Source organism: Fringilla coelebs (assembly GCF_963513975.1).
Source record: "Fringilla coelebs genome assembly, chromosome: 21".
In the NCBI taxonomy this organism is placed as follows: Eukaryota; Metazoa; Chordata; class Aves; order Passeriformes; family Fringillidae; genus Fringilla; species Fringilla coelebs.
The window spans coordinates 7,195,134-7,208,906 of NC_140047.1; the positions used below are offsets into that span (position 1 = coordinate 7,195,134).

The 13,773-nt window shown below is 59.2% G+C and overlaps 1 protein-coding gene across 1 annotated transcript; it reads right to left on the minus strand.

Annotated features, from left to right (window-relative positions):
- Positions 1 to 9,556: 9,556 nt before the first annotated feature.
- IER5L (immediate early response 5 like) lies at positions 9,557 to 10,885 on the minus strand. Its single transcript, XM_084219720.1, has one exon. The coding sequence runs from the start codon at positions 10,572 to 10,574 to the stop codon at positions 9,585 to 9,587; it is 990 nt and encodes a 329-aa protein (XP_084075846.1). The 5' UTR covers positions 10,575 to 10,885; the 3' UTR covers positions 9,557 to 9,584.
- Between the last annotated feature and the right edge of the window lie 2,888 nt (positions 10,886 to 13,773).

The window sequence follows — 13,773 nt, forward strand, 5'->3', positions numbered from 1 at the left end:
TTGCGGGGCCCTGACCCAATGAGCGCTGAGGTGTGGGGTTAAGTCCTCCTGAGCACATTTTCCTTCCTTTTAGAAAGTAGATTAAGGTTTTCCTGACCCTATAAATGGAGGAAGGAGAGAAGGCAGAGGATCAGTTCTTTATTGCTTCTCCTGTGTTTTAAGGCACCTGGGAGAGATAAACCCAGACTGCACTGCACAAGTCAACCACTCAGATTTTCCATTTGGACGTGAATTCCTCCCAGTTTTGTGTGTGAAAATTGGGCTTTTCTTTGAGATGGTGAAGTATGGGATGCTGGACACCAGCACCATGCTCCAGCAGCTGTTGAATGGACACAGCACTTCAGGCTTCAAGTGCTGATGCTGCTAAAGGATATCTGTGTTGTATGTACTATGGCTAAAAGAGCAAAAGCATGACAATATTCCTAAAAGTTTGTGTGTCCTATGATGATACAAACTATAGAGAAATGACTGGTGTGGGTAGAAATTCCAGCTAGATTGTAAGATACAAGAGTAAATTATTTTATCAAGTACTTGCTGATCACTGGAAGTGACTGCTCTGCAAAGGGCCTTACTTTTCCATGTTTGGAGCATATACCTTTAAAAATATTAGTTTAGGTATTACATACTCCCTTTGAAAAAATTCCCTTGTAGGCAAGAATAAAACTTACAAAAAGGCTGTTACAGAGATCATCAACTCTCTATTAGATAGCTTGGAATATGCTCCACTAGCACCAGAGTTTAGTCTTCTCCAAATTACTGTAGAGGATTTGACTGTATCTTGCTGATCCATCCACATTTTAATTTCCTCTGCACGGATACATATTGCAGGATGCTGGAAATCCCCAAGCCCACTGGAGCTGCAAGACTGGATGTTTCATCCTGTAACACCAATAAAATGTTAATGCATACTAATAGCAACAGCAAAGGGGTTTATGGAGCGAGCTTGGAAGTATTTTATAATTGGTAGGGTATCTGTGTCACAGAGAATTTGGGGTTAGAGTCATCAAGTATTGCACTTTGTCAACAAAGGAAAAGAAAAACCCTCAAAATATACCTCAAACCTACTAATTTTTATAATTAAAGGGGAAAGATGGGAGATGAATCCCTGGGGAGAGAGTCAAACATAAATTTCATATACATGAGAGAGCTGTCACTGGTTGGGATGGATTCAGGATCTGTGTGTTCAGTTGCCTGCTCTGCCTGGAGCCCACTGCAGCCTTACCTGATACACTGCCTCCCTTTCCCACCTGGAGACCAAGGATAAAAACACCATCCTGCTGTACAAACCCAGTGGATCTGGCCATGGGGTGACATAAATACATCAGCAAGATGAAATCCAGGGAGCTGACCATGCCTTGGCTTCCAGCAGCTCATTGTGTGTCCTCTCCACCCGGCCTGGTGGTGTTGTCCTATTTACTGCAACCTGAGGTACCAAAACCAAGGGAAATCTGAAACTGGGGTCAGAAGGACCAGATTTCCTCCCTCTTGCAGGGTTTGTCTGTCAGTGTTTGGTTGCACCCCTTATCCTGCCTATTCCAAACACGTGTCTGGGTGCTCTGGTTGCTGCCTGTAGTGATGAGGAGCATGGGACAGAGAAAGGAGAGCATCAGGACAGGAATTGCTGATCTACCCTGGCTGGCACTTGCCTCCCCTTCTCCTCCTGCTGGATTGAAGCACGAGGTCTCTGTGGTCCGTGGGCAGGAGAGGAAGAGCTTGGATGGCCACAGCTCTGCTTGTTTTAATAGATGTGCTCCAAAACCTGAGGATTTTCCCAAGTCAACAGATCCCAAGCCCAGGAATAAGCCAGAGGCACTGCCTGACCCTGCAGGCAGCAGTGGGCCAGCTCTGGATGGCAGTGCTCCTGAAACAACCTCAGGCTGAGTTAATCCAGTGATAACTCCAGGGGGAGAAACTGGAGGCTCAGTCCTCCCCCTCATCTCTCGTGTGACTGAGCCAAGGGCACGGCACCACGGAGCCTGGGCTTTCCATGTCCTGGCTCCTGGGGCTTTTCTACCCTGTCCTTGCCTTCTGGTGCATGTGGAACAGCCAGGATGCTCATGGTGCTGGGGGCAGATGGGTGATGGAAGAGAGCAGCCACAGAGCCTGGATATGGGGGTTCTCCCCTGGTCCTGGGTGTTCCCCAGATACCCTGGGTGCTGCTCTACCCCTGTGCAGCATCATCCCCCATCCCAACCCGAGTCCAGAGCCTGGTTATGGGGGTTCTCCCCTGGCTCAGAGCGTTCCCCAGATGCCCTGGGTGCTGCTCTACCCCTGTGCAGCATCATCCCCCATCCCAACCCAGTCCTGCTGTTCGCTGCCTGCAGAGCTCTCCCTCACCTCACACCAGCACGGGGTTGGTGAGGGTGCAGCCTGTCCCTTCCCACCAATCCTGGGCTGTGTTTGCTCTCCAGCACCAAAGCAAACAGGAGGGTGAGTTGCTGGATGCCCTTCCCTGAGCTGTGCAGAGCAGCCCCGGCTCTCTGCTGGGGGAGCTGACGGGAAGATCTCCGAATCCTGAGCACTCCCTGCCAGGTGGGCAGCACCGGGCTGCGCTGGCAGCCGCGAGAGGAGGAGAAGGAGGAGGAGGAGGAGGAGTGGGCATGGGCAATGGTTGGTGTTTTGTTCATCCTCACCAGGGAGAAGAGGAGAAACAAAAGCAGGAGCAGCGCGGGGCACCGGGCTGGCTGGGCGAGGAGGAGACAAAAAATAATTGTGCAGAATTTCATCGGGGAGCTTGAAAAAGGGAGATTTTGTGAGCAAACAGTCACCTCGCAGCACAGAACTTCCCAGTCTCCAATTTCAAAATTCCATTCACATCAACATCCACTTTCATGTTGCAAAACCTGGGGAAAGAGGGAGGGAAAAAAAATGCAGCTTCACACATTTCAATGCAAAAGTCTCATTTTGGTGAGGAAAAGAGGGAGAAAACACTGCTTTGGGGGCTCTTTATGAGAAATCAAGCTCCCAGAGTGGAAATGTGGAAATAATCAGGGACCTGAGACAGGTGGGGTTGCCCCAAAGCTGCTCCTGTCTGTTGGGGCAGAGCCCAGTGGGGCCATGAAGTGGCTGCTGTAGCTTCCCACAGGGGAAAGGTGGGAGCAGAGGCACTGTGCAGAGGCTGTGCTCTGGCACACAGGAGTCCTCATGAGCTTGGGACAGCAGGTATGGGGGGAAAACACATGGATCCAGCCTGATGGAGACCTGCCAGCCAGGCAAAAAGGGGCAGCTTCAGTCCCAGGAAAAGGAGGAGGATTGCAGGGAGCAAGAATGGTCCACAGCAGCACCATGGATGTTGGGGTTTCCCTGGGAAAACCCTTTCTCCTCCTCTGGGCAGAAGCACAGATGGGGTTAATGCTCTGTCTCATTCCCTGCAGGCGTGGGACAGGTGATCCTGCTCAGCTGGACCAGTCATGGGGTGGGGAGTGAGGATAAGAGCAGGTTTTGGGGGTGGGCTTCTCCCCTCTGTGCTCCTTTATCTGTAAGACATGGAGTCAGTCAGTGTTTTCCCTGAGGAAAAGGAGCCAGGGCAGCTCTGCCTCTGGGCTTGGCCCTCTCCTTCTCTCCATGCCAACCTCCGTGTGCTGCTTGGTGTTGGCCAAGATCTTGGATGGAGCTCCTGCCTGGCATAGAAATCCCAGCTGGACTCTGCTGGAAATCTTTTGCCCTGAGGAGCAGCTGGAGAAGCCCTCAGCCTCCAAGAGTCTGGGTCAGCAGCGCTGCAAAGCAGCCCCAGGTCCCTCTGCAGGTGACCAGGACTGTCACTGGCAGCAGAGCCCCCTCAGCCAGGACCAGCAGTGACCCCAGAGGAGCCAGTGCTTAGGAGAGCAGGTGAGCCCACCATATGGATTATGGATTTTCCTTGGCTGAGCTGTGTAAGTCCCAATGTGGAGAAGTTAGCAGCTGGTTTTCCCCATTTCCCAGCTTGTGGGGGCAGCAGGTCCTTCTCTGCAGACCCCTCATTGTGTTTCTCTGACGGAAAGGTGGCTGAGGGGGTCTGTGCACGCCAACTTTGCTGCAGAGCTCTGCCCAGCTTGTGTCTCTGGGGTGCCAGTAAACCCCTAAATCATTTGGCATCAGTGTCTTTTGAATGCTGAGGGAGGTTTTTTGCTTCTCCTGCTGTACAACCGAGTTCCTCGTGCATCGATGGTGGTGGCAGAGTGTTGCTGAGATGGCTGCTCTGTGCTTAGTGGCTGCTGCTTCTGTGAAAAGTGCTTTTTACTCTAATTTTTCTATTGTGCTGTTTTTGCTGTTCTGTGTGAGGGACAGTGGCTTCTGCCACGCAACAGCCTCCTCCTAACTTTCCCACTGCGTGCTGGTAAATCCAGGACAGGCTTAACTCAAGGAGCAACATTAATCATCAAATCTATAAGCAGGATATAGAAAGGCCAAGTGTGAATAATTACTGCTCAGGTGCTAATTACCCAGGCCCAGACCAAACCCAACATATTAAACAGACAGCTAACGGCAGCGGCCTCTCCACCACCTCGCTGGGTCCCCCATTGCTCTCCTGCTGCTCTCTCTGCAGGGGACTCCTGCAAACATCTGCTAACATGTGCAGATCCCAAAATATTCTTCTGCTCATTTGTGTTTAAGCTGGGGAGATGAGATGGGAGGGATCTGACTCAAAATCAACAGATGGAAGGAAGGACAGATAGATCCTGCCTGGGTTCTGCAGAGCACAAGGTTGCTCTCCTGAGGATGGCTGCTGGGACTGGATATGGGTTTGTTCTTGTGGTGTAGGAGGACATGGAGCTGCTCCAGCTGTGGGGCAGCACCTGGGAATTGGTGCTTGGCTCATGGTGTGAGGGTGGGTTTTCCTCAGGTGGTGCCCAGCCTCTCCCTGGGAGCTGGGGGTGAGCTGGGCTGGCAGCCTGGGAGATGGGAGGGTCAGTTCTCCATCACTGTGTCCGTCTTTGTCCCTCCTGGTGTGGACAGAGCTGCTGGATGTGCAGTGACATCTGTGCTGAGCTGCTTCAGTGGCACGAGGACCTGGCTGAACTGCTGGCTAATGCCAGATCCGAGCCCCGCAAGCACCAGGGGGGTGGCGGGGGTGCAGGGCAGAGCCCTGTGACCGGCGGGTGCTGGGTTTGTGCTGACCCTCTGCTCTTGGGGAGCCCAGCCCAGCCCGGCAGCCACCTCTGCAATTGCCTCTGGGTCAGGGAAATCGGGGAGATCTGGACCCTGCTGGGTTCCACAGGCAGCTCCCAGGTGCCTTCTGCCCTTCCTGCCCGCGGGAAAAGCGGGCTGGGCTCGGGCTCTGCTCCAGCCGCGGGTTGAATTTCTGCCTCTGTTACCGGAGGCAGCGTCTCTGCCCCGGGCAGGGTGACTCTTTCCCCAGACAAGGGGGTTCAGCGTGGTGACACTGAGGACACCAGCAGCAGATCTGCTTGTGGAGAGCATTTCGCACTGCGAAGGGAGAGCCACATGTGTCTCGCAGCTGGCAGAGAGAGCGGTGTGCGCACGGAGCCGGCTCCCTCTGCCCTGGCACGGTGCGGGGCTCCCCTGGCTCCCCTCATCCCCACCTCTGCGGTTCTGTGCCAGCCGCACTCCACCTGTCCCTTCCAGGGGACCCCCTCTGTGCCTCACTCCCGCTCCGGGGCTGCCGGGCACGAAATGCTGGCGATGCCCGTTCGCCCCCAGCCGGCAGAGCACTGAGGGGAGAGAGGACACGGAAGGATTTTTAGGGTCAAACTCTCCAGCATCAGCTGAAGGTCGGGCAATGCTGGGGCTCGTTGGAGCGCGCTGGGTACAGGCGGTGACACGGGAGCAGAGCTCACGGCGGGGCTGGGGGCTGCAGCGCTGGCAGCTGAGCTCCCTCGGATTTTGGGTTCTCCACCCTGCTCCAGCCCGTCTGTTCTGCATCTCTCACCGGAGGGCTGAAGGGCGAGGTGGTGGGTGCCTGCCGCGTGTTGGGGGGGCACAGTCCCCTTCCCCGCAGCACCCAGGGGGTTCAGCCGACTTGTGAAGGGATCAAAACATTTTGTGCCTGGAAGATGAGGAGCGTGTGCGAGAGTGAGGATGGGCTTGTGTTGGGGGGTGCAACCTTCCCCTGTCACCTCCCTTCTAGCCTGAATGCTTCTGCCATCATGATTAATTTATCAGGTACTTATGAATATGCAGATGAGACTCTGGTTTCCAGGCTCTGCTTTCAGGAGAGGCTGTGATGGGCTTTCTGCTGCTGCCGCCTTCGTAAGAAGAAAAATGTCATGTACCAGCGTTTAAAATAAATAAATAACTGCGCCACCGAGAGCGTGTGAGCCTTCGCGGCTCCGCGGAGCTGTGGGATCTCCTCGCTCCTCAGTGACAGGGATTTTTGAGTGTCCCTGTGGCATATGCACCCCGACTCCCCCTCCCTGTGTGTGTACCGGCGATGCGGAGGCGTCTTTGCCAATTCCAGCCTTTGAAACCTTGACTGAAGCCCCAGAAACTTCCACTGTGAAGGCGGGCGAGAGCTGGCTCCCCCCGGGAGAGGGGAGATTTGGAGGGATAGGTGCGCCTGGGGTGGTGGAGCCTGCAGGAACGGGTGCTTGTCCTGCTGCTGGCCCCTTTATCGCTGGAAACCCCGAGGTCTGGGAGATGGGGAGCGGTTTGGGAGGGCGATGAGTGTGTGCATATGGCTGTTGGACTAAAGCGAGCTCTGACCCTGTCAGGCTGGGCTGCCTGGAGTAGCGGCTGTAGGAAAAGGATTTGGGTAACCTGTGGGCATCTGCAGCAGCACCTGGGTTTTAAAACTTTCCCCAAATACTGCAGCAGCTAAGGGTGCAGGAGCTGCTGCTTCTCCTAATCCCACTGCCGGGCCCCTCTCCAGCCGCCTCCGTGCTGGGGAGCCTCGACTCCCGGGGCAAGGAAGCGGGATGGGGCCGGGGGAGGCCCCCAGAGTCCCGGCCCAAGGGGTCGGAGCAGGGAGGGGACTTCTCCATGGCCCCGTGGGTGAATCTTCCCCGGTCAAAGCATCCAGCTCTGGTTTCACAGAGCGAGCGCTGGTGCGTTCAGCAGTGCTCCCGCAGCGCCTCTGCGCCTGGGCAGGGGGTTACAGGGCTTATATTTTCAATAGTGATTTTTTTTTGAGGGGACGCTGTTTGGAGGATGAGCAGGGGAGAGGAGCAGCGCTCAGCCCTGCGGTGTCCTGAGCGGGACTGGGCTGTCCGGGGGGCAGCAGTCCCGGCGTTTGGGGACAACGCGGCCGCCCCTGCCCCTTCCTCTCGGCACGGGGGGTTCGGGGCCGCCCCCTCCCTCCCTCCCTCCCTCCCTCCCTCCCTCCCTCCCTCCCTCTCTCTCTCCCTCCGCGCTCCCCCGGCCCCGCGCGGCGCTGCAGGTCCCTCGGCGGGCGCCAGGGGGCGCTGCTGGCGCGGAGCGGGCGCGGGGCGCGGAGCGGGGGCGCAGCCGGGCCGGGGGCTCGGGGGGCTCCGCGCTCCGGGGGCTCCGCGCTCCGGATCCTCTGCGGCCGCCACCCCCGCCACCCTTCCGCGCCCCGCAATCCCATGGTTTCGGTCTCTCGGCCCGGGAGAAGGGAAGGTTGCGCTCCCGCGGTGATGCGCGGGGCTGGGAAGGGGGATTTTGTCCATGTGTTGATTTGGATGGGGGTCCCGGGGATGCTGGGGGTGCGGAGGCAGAGGGACGGCTCTATCTGCGGGATTTGAGCTGCATGCTAGAAACTGCGCGTTATGCACGGAGTTAAAAAAATAATAATTCTCCCCTCCTGAGGTGGCCGGGGGGTGTTGAAGGAGTGCGGAGTGGCCCCGGCTCGTTCCTGTGGGGGAAAGGAGGGGAGGAGAAAAACACATGCACAAAAAGGGGGAAAAAAGGAAAACCCGCCCGCACCACCCAGCGGCCCCGCGCGGGGATAACAAACTCCAACTTAAAAAAACTTCCCGAGCGCGTCGGGGGGCGCGGAGGCGGCTGCGCTGCCCAGGTGAGGGTCGGGGGGTCCCGGCTGCTCCCCCCGCCGCGGGGCGCGGGGAGGGGACCCGACCTCCGGCCAGGTCCCCACCGGCCCCCTCCCCACCTGGGACTCGCTTTGCGCGGCACAGTCTGACCCAAGGGGGGCTTTTGTTGCATCCTGGCAGCCGGGGGGACTGCGGGTGTGTGTGTAGGGAGAGGGTGACTCTGGATGGTGCTGGGGAGGAGACAAAGGGGTTTTTCCGAGGGGGGGTACACGGTGAGGGGGAGTCGGAGTTTCGGTAAAGGCTCCCCGGTGCAGAGGGGAAGGAGTGGCTCAGGAGAGGGGTTTCAGCAGGCTGCGGGGTGAAGGAAAGTAAGGGCACAGCAACTTTATAATCGACTTTTTATTAAGATTATAAATTTAAACAAATCTGAACAGTTTTACCCGGTGATATACAATTCCATATGCACAAAAATACAGGCTTACAAACAAAGAAAAAGGAGCAGAAAAAAAAGAAGACCCCAACAGACCGTTTTGCAAAGCATCCTCAGTTACACACAGTGCTGATACCGTGAAGTTGGGAGTGGGCAAAAGAAAGAGGAGGGGATGACGACCAGAAAACCCACCTTTTTACAACAAAAGGTTTTTCTTTAAAAAAATAATGTAAAAAAAATCAAGAGACTACAGGAGACAATCTCTTCACAAGACCAAATACTGCTGGTTTTATGATTGGGAAGGCTGAAACCAAAGCAGTCAAACTTAAGGGAAAAAAAAAAAAAAGAGAGGGGAGAAAAGAAAAAAAAAAAAGGGGTCAGACCCGGCACACACATTGGAGACGTGAGTCGTGTTACACGGGTACCTGCGGCATCACAAGCACACACCGAGGCGGAGGCTCCGGGCTGCCGGGGGTGGCTCACCCCCTCCCCGGCGTGGCGGGGCGCAGCCCGGAGGGACCCCCGGCTCCTGGTTTTCCCCTTCCCACATTCAGCTCTCAGAACCCTCCAGCGCTCCCCTGGCACAAGCGGTGGGAAGAAGTCACATCGCACACGTTTCTTCTGGGAGGAAAGTTGAAATGTTTTCATTTCTGCCTTTTTTTTTTTTGTTCTTTTAAATATATAAAGAAACGCACAAAAGCGATGGGGCAGCAGCGGCTTTCCCCTGTCCGCACCCTGAAACGCACCGAGCCGGGGGCGGCGGGACCCGCGGGGCGGCCCGGGGCGGGGAGCGGAGCCGGGGGCGCTCCCGCCGCGGGGTCCCGGGGCCGGTCCCGGCTCTCACGTGGCGCTACCGGCCGCCAGCACCGGCCCCAGGAAGCCCGCCGCGAAGAGAGCCGGAGCGGACACAAAGAGGATTATTTAAATAGGTGCCTCGTTGTTGTTTTTTTTTTTTTTTTGTTGTTGTTGTTTGTTTTGTTTTCGTTTGTTTGCTTGTTTTTGTTGTTGTTTTTTTTTCTCTCATCTCTGCAAAAATAAAGTCCCAAGATCTTAGATTTTTTTTTTTCTTTATTGTACAATTTATAAAACACTAGCGCGGCTCTGCCCCCCCGCCTCCCCTGCGCACCCCTCGGCACCCCCCTCCCCTCGCCCCAACCCCCCTCCCTGCCTTTGTTTCAGGGTCCCCCCTCCGGAGCCGCCGTCCCTCGGATCGCACCCCCGTTTTGTCAACAGCCCCCCCCACACCCCTTCTGCTCCCCCACTTCTCTCTAAAACGCGACGATGGCCCGAGTCCAGGCTCCCAGGCTCGCCAGCGCCTGCTTGCTGCACAGCTGCCCGTTGAGGGGCTGCTCCGAGTCCGCCTGCTGCCGGCTCACCAGCCCCGTGAAACCGGAGCCGAAGATGGAGATCAAGTTGGAGATGTTGGAAGAGTCCTGGGGGTGCTCGGCGCTGTACTCCTCGAAGCGGGCGCGTTTGGTGCACGGGGCGAAGGGGGGGCCGCCCGCCACCCCGCCTCCCCCCGGCTCCCCTTCCTCCACCCCCTCCTCTTCCTCCTCCTGCCCCGGGTAATACTTGCGCTTGGTGCCGGGCGCGGGCGGCGGGGAGGCGAGCCCCGGTGCCGGCTGGCAGCAGCAGGGGCACTGCGAGCAGCAGTCCTGGTGCAAGTACCCGTTCTCCACCGTGGTCACGACGTGAGTGTCCAAATCCAGCACCGTGGTGCGGCTACTACAGTGCGGGGCCCCGCCGCTCCCGAAGTCACAGCCGGCGGCGTAGAGCAGCCCCGGGGCCGCGCTGCCTCCGCCGCCGGGACCGGCGCTGCCGGCGGCCCGGTAAAAGCCCGGGGACGAGTCTCTGCAGGGCGCTCGCTGCATCTCCGGGGGCACCGCGCACACCGGCACCTCCAGCAGCTCCGCGCCGCCCCGCGCAGCCCCGCAGCTCCGCGCCTCGCGGTCCTGCGTGTCGGCGGGCAGCGGGAGCGCCGCCAGCTCCGGCGGGGCGGCGGCGGCGGGCGGCGGGCAGGCGGGCATGGCGAGGAGCGGGGCGCCGTCGGGGTAGTGCTGCTGGCGGCGGTAGAGCTCGGCGTAGCGCTCGCTCAGGTAGAGCTGCCGGGCGTTGCGGAGCACATAGGAGACGAGCAGGTTCTTGTGGAGCTTGATGCCGCCTCGCTGCGTGCGGGAGCTGTGGATCTTCCGCAGGGAAATACTGATCAAACTCTGCGCATCGAGGGTGCACTCCATCCTCCTCCGGCCCCTCAGCATCGGCTCTCGCCGCCCGCGCAGCCAGGCACCCCGGCCCGCATCCACACGGCAGCCGGGCGGGTGCGGAGGGTCGTAAGGAAGGAGGATAAAGAGGCGGGGGGGAGGGAATAAAGGGGAGGGGGGGAAGGGGAAAAGGGGGGAAAGAGCCTGAGGTCGCTGGAGAAGGGGGGCAAATAGAGAGGGGTGTCTTCAGGGGGCGGCCAGCGGCGGGAGCAGCGCGGGCATCGCCGGGGGCTCCCGCTGCTGCCGCCGCCGCCGCCGCGCTCCGAGCACGGACGGCGCGGGCGGGCAGCGCCACCAGCGCCGCGCGCGCCCCCGCCCCGCCCTCCCGCGCGGCACCGCCCCCCGCCCGCCCCTCCGCGCGCTCCCGCCCGCCCCGCCCACCCGCGCGCGGCCCCCCCGCGCCCTCCCGTACCTGTCGCGCAGAGACACTGAACGCCCGCCCGCCCGGCCCCCGCCTTTTATACCGCTGCGCCGGCCCCCGGGCCCCGCCCCCCGCGACCAGCGCTACCAATGGAAAGGCGGAGGGCGGCTTGACGGGCGGGCAGCGCGGCCAATAGGAGTGAGGCGGGCGCCTCGCGCCGTTCAAATGGTGTCAGGCGCGGCGCGGCCCGTGAGGGCGGCGGGGGCTCGGCCGGGCTGGGCGAGGGATGCCGGGGGCACCGGGGTCCCGCCCGAGCGGCGGCGGAGCCGGGGCGCCGCCTCCCCGAGCCGCTCCCCTCGCACAGGTGAGCGGGGGGCGGTGCCCGCTCCGGTGGGCGGTCCCGAGCAGCCGCGGGGGCGGGGGCGCGGCACGCCCCGCCCTGTGACACCCCTGAGGCACCGCGTATCCTCAGCAGGACCCTCGGTGGTACCGGCACCGTCTGGGAATCCCATCCCCGCGGGTGCGGTGGGATGCCTCGCTCTGCTTTGGGCTGTCCTAAGCCCGGCAGTTGGCGGTTCAGGTGCTGGGCGCACCCCGGTGCAGCCGGACACCCCCGCGCCCCGACAGCCCCCGGCGGGGACGCCTCTTTTCGTGCCTGCAGAGCTCCCACCATCACCCCGCGTGTGGAGGGGAGTCAGGGCTTTCCCCCGACGTGGGGGCAGGACCGTGCATCAACCACTCCTCACAAAGTGCCCCAATCACACCTAGTTTTCCCCCAAAGTGAGAGCGCTCGGGTTAATTAGGGGCTAATTAAGGTCTTCCGTCCCGCCTCGGGGCGCGCGGTAGCGTTGGCTCTGCGGGGCAGCGCGGCCGCTGCCCTTCCTCACAGAAGGGTGTGAGGGGAGGGGTCTGGGCTGGTCCCTGGGGGCTGGGGACTGCAGGGGCTCGGGGTGGGTTTAGGGGATGCGGACACGCAGGGGTGTGCCCACGTTTGTTGCTCAAACAGTCACCGAGAGACCGTGCCCGGGGAGCAGTAGTGCCCACCGAAGCTGGTGGCACCGCAGAGCAGCAGCCCTTGTCCTCCAGGTGAGAGCTGGGGGGCTCAAGGCAGGAGGCTGCAGTGCCTGGGTGGGGGAGGAAGGGCTCCGAGATGGGATAGCCAGGAAGGGACTGCAGTGCCGGGGCAACGGGAGCTGCTTCTGAAACGGCATCTTCTGTAGAGAGCAGAAGGCAGGGGGGAGAAGGGGGGTTCCCCATTGCCTGCAGAGGTCCTCCAGGCTGGGTGCCTGCCTTGGGGTCACCCTGGCATATATACCTTAGCAGTGGCTATGGGCAGCCTCGTGTCTGTGTGAGGTGGGGAGCCCACTGGAAAGAAAATCTCTGAAGCCCTTGTTCCTGCTGTGCAGCCCAAACTCCAAACCACAGGGGCAGTGACACAAGGTGATCACCGGGGTCATCAGCTCACTGTGCAAAACCTGGGCTCCACGGGGGCTTTGAGAGGGATGCTTGGAGGGCTTTTCTTGTTTCCTGGCCTGGCTGTATTCTGCTGGCTCAGCTTGACCATGTCCTCCACTGAAGGAAATGGGAGCAGACCCAGGACCACAGAGGATTTTGTTCCTGTGGTTGGGGCAGCAGCTGAGCTAGGCCAGCTCACTGCTCCCCTGGGAGCAGCTGGCTAAGTCCTGCATGCTCATGGAGCAACCTTCTCCACAATCTGCCTTCAGCCAGGCAAACTGGGGTGAATGATACTCCGTACATTCCTAAGGTCGTAAGATGCTCTTGTTCCTTTTCATAACATAAAGAGTGATCCCAACCTGTCCAAGGGGTGGCTGTTGCTCAAGGCAGTGGGTACAGGCAGTGTTGGAGATGGGGGGTTATGCTGTGTCCATCTTCTCCTCCACCAGGCTCTCTCCCTTGCAATTCTCCCTGGCTGCAAGTTGGCTTTTCCAGGGCTGTGGCGGCACAGCAGCTGGAGGTCCAGGAGATGATAACTGGAGCTGGTCTGTGCAGATACTACAGAGTGCAGCAGGAGACATTTTTGGACACATTGCATAGGTCAGTGCTGAGCATTGGGTGCCTTGGTGGCTTGAGCCAGGTCTTGCTGCTGCTCAGTGAGATCAAAGGCTCTGCCATCATGGGCTGTTGGGGTTGGTGCTTGTGGACTGAGCCTCAGCTGCAGCTCTGCAGCATTTTCTCTGTCCTCATGGGCACTGGGGAACCAGGGCAGCAAGCACTGCTGCTGCCAACCTGTGCCATATCCTCCATCCAGCCAGTGCAGGCAGTGATTTCTTCTCCTGCTCAGCTGGCATTTGCTGCTCTCTGGCCCATCTCCAGCTGTAAAACTCCAGGCTAGGTGGTCCAGGCTAAGAGCCTGAATTGCCCATTGGCCAACTGTGATGGGGTGGCTTGGGCAGTTCAGATGGGGCCAGGCAGAAAGCATTGCCCTGGCAGACACCCTCTGCCTTGAGCTCCTGCTCACCTTCCCACCTGCAACTTAAGTGTGGCCTCGGGACACTGCCCGGCGCTTGCCCTCTGCTTTTTAATCATCAAGTGGCCCAGCTGGCCTCGAGTTGTGGATTTCAGTGAAGGGTCAGGTTTTGCAGAGCCCTGCTTGCAGCAGTGCCGGGTTTATGGAAGTACAGAAGGCTGTGCATCCTCGGGGCTGGCTGGGCACCGTGGGGCACCCCTGGATGCAGGAGCTGCTGCTGTCTCTGGCTGTCAGAGAAGTGCCCTCTGCTGTAACTGCCTGAGAAGCTTCATGGCACCAGGAAAACCCGAGAGCACAGCAGGAGCCTCTAGGAGATGAAGACGGAATTAAAACTTTAATCTTATTTA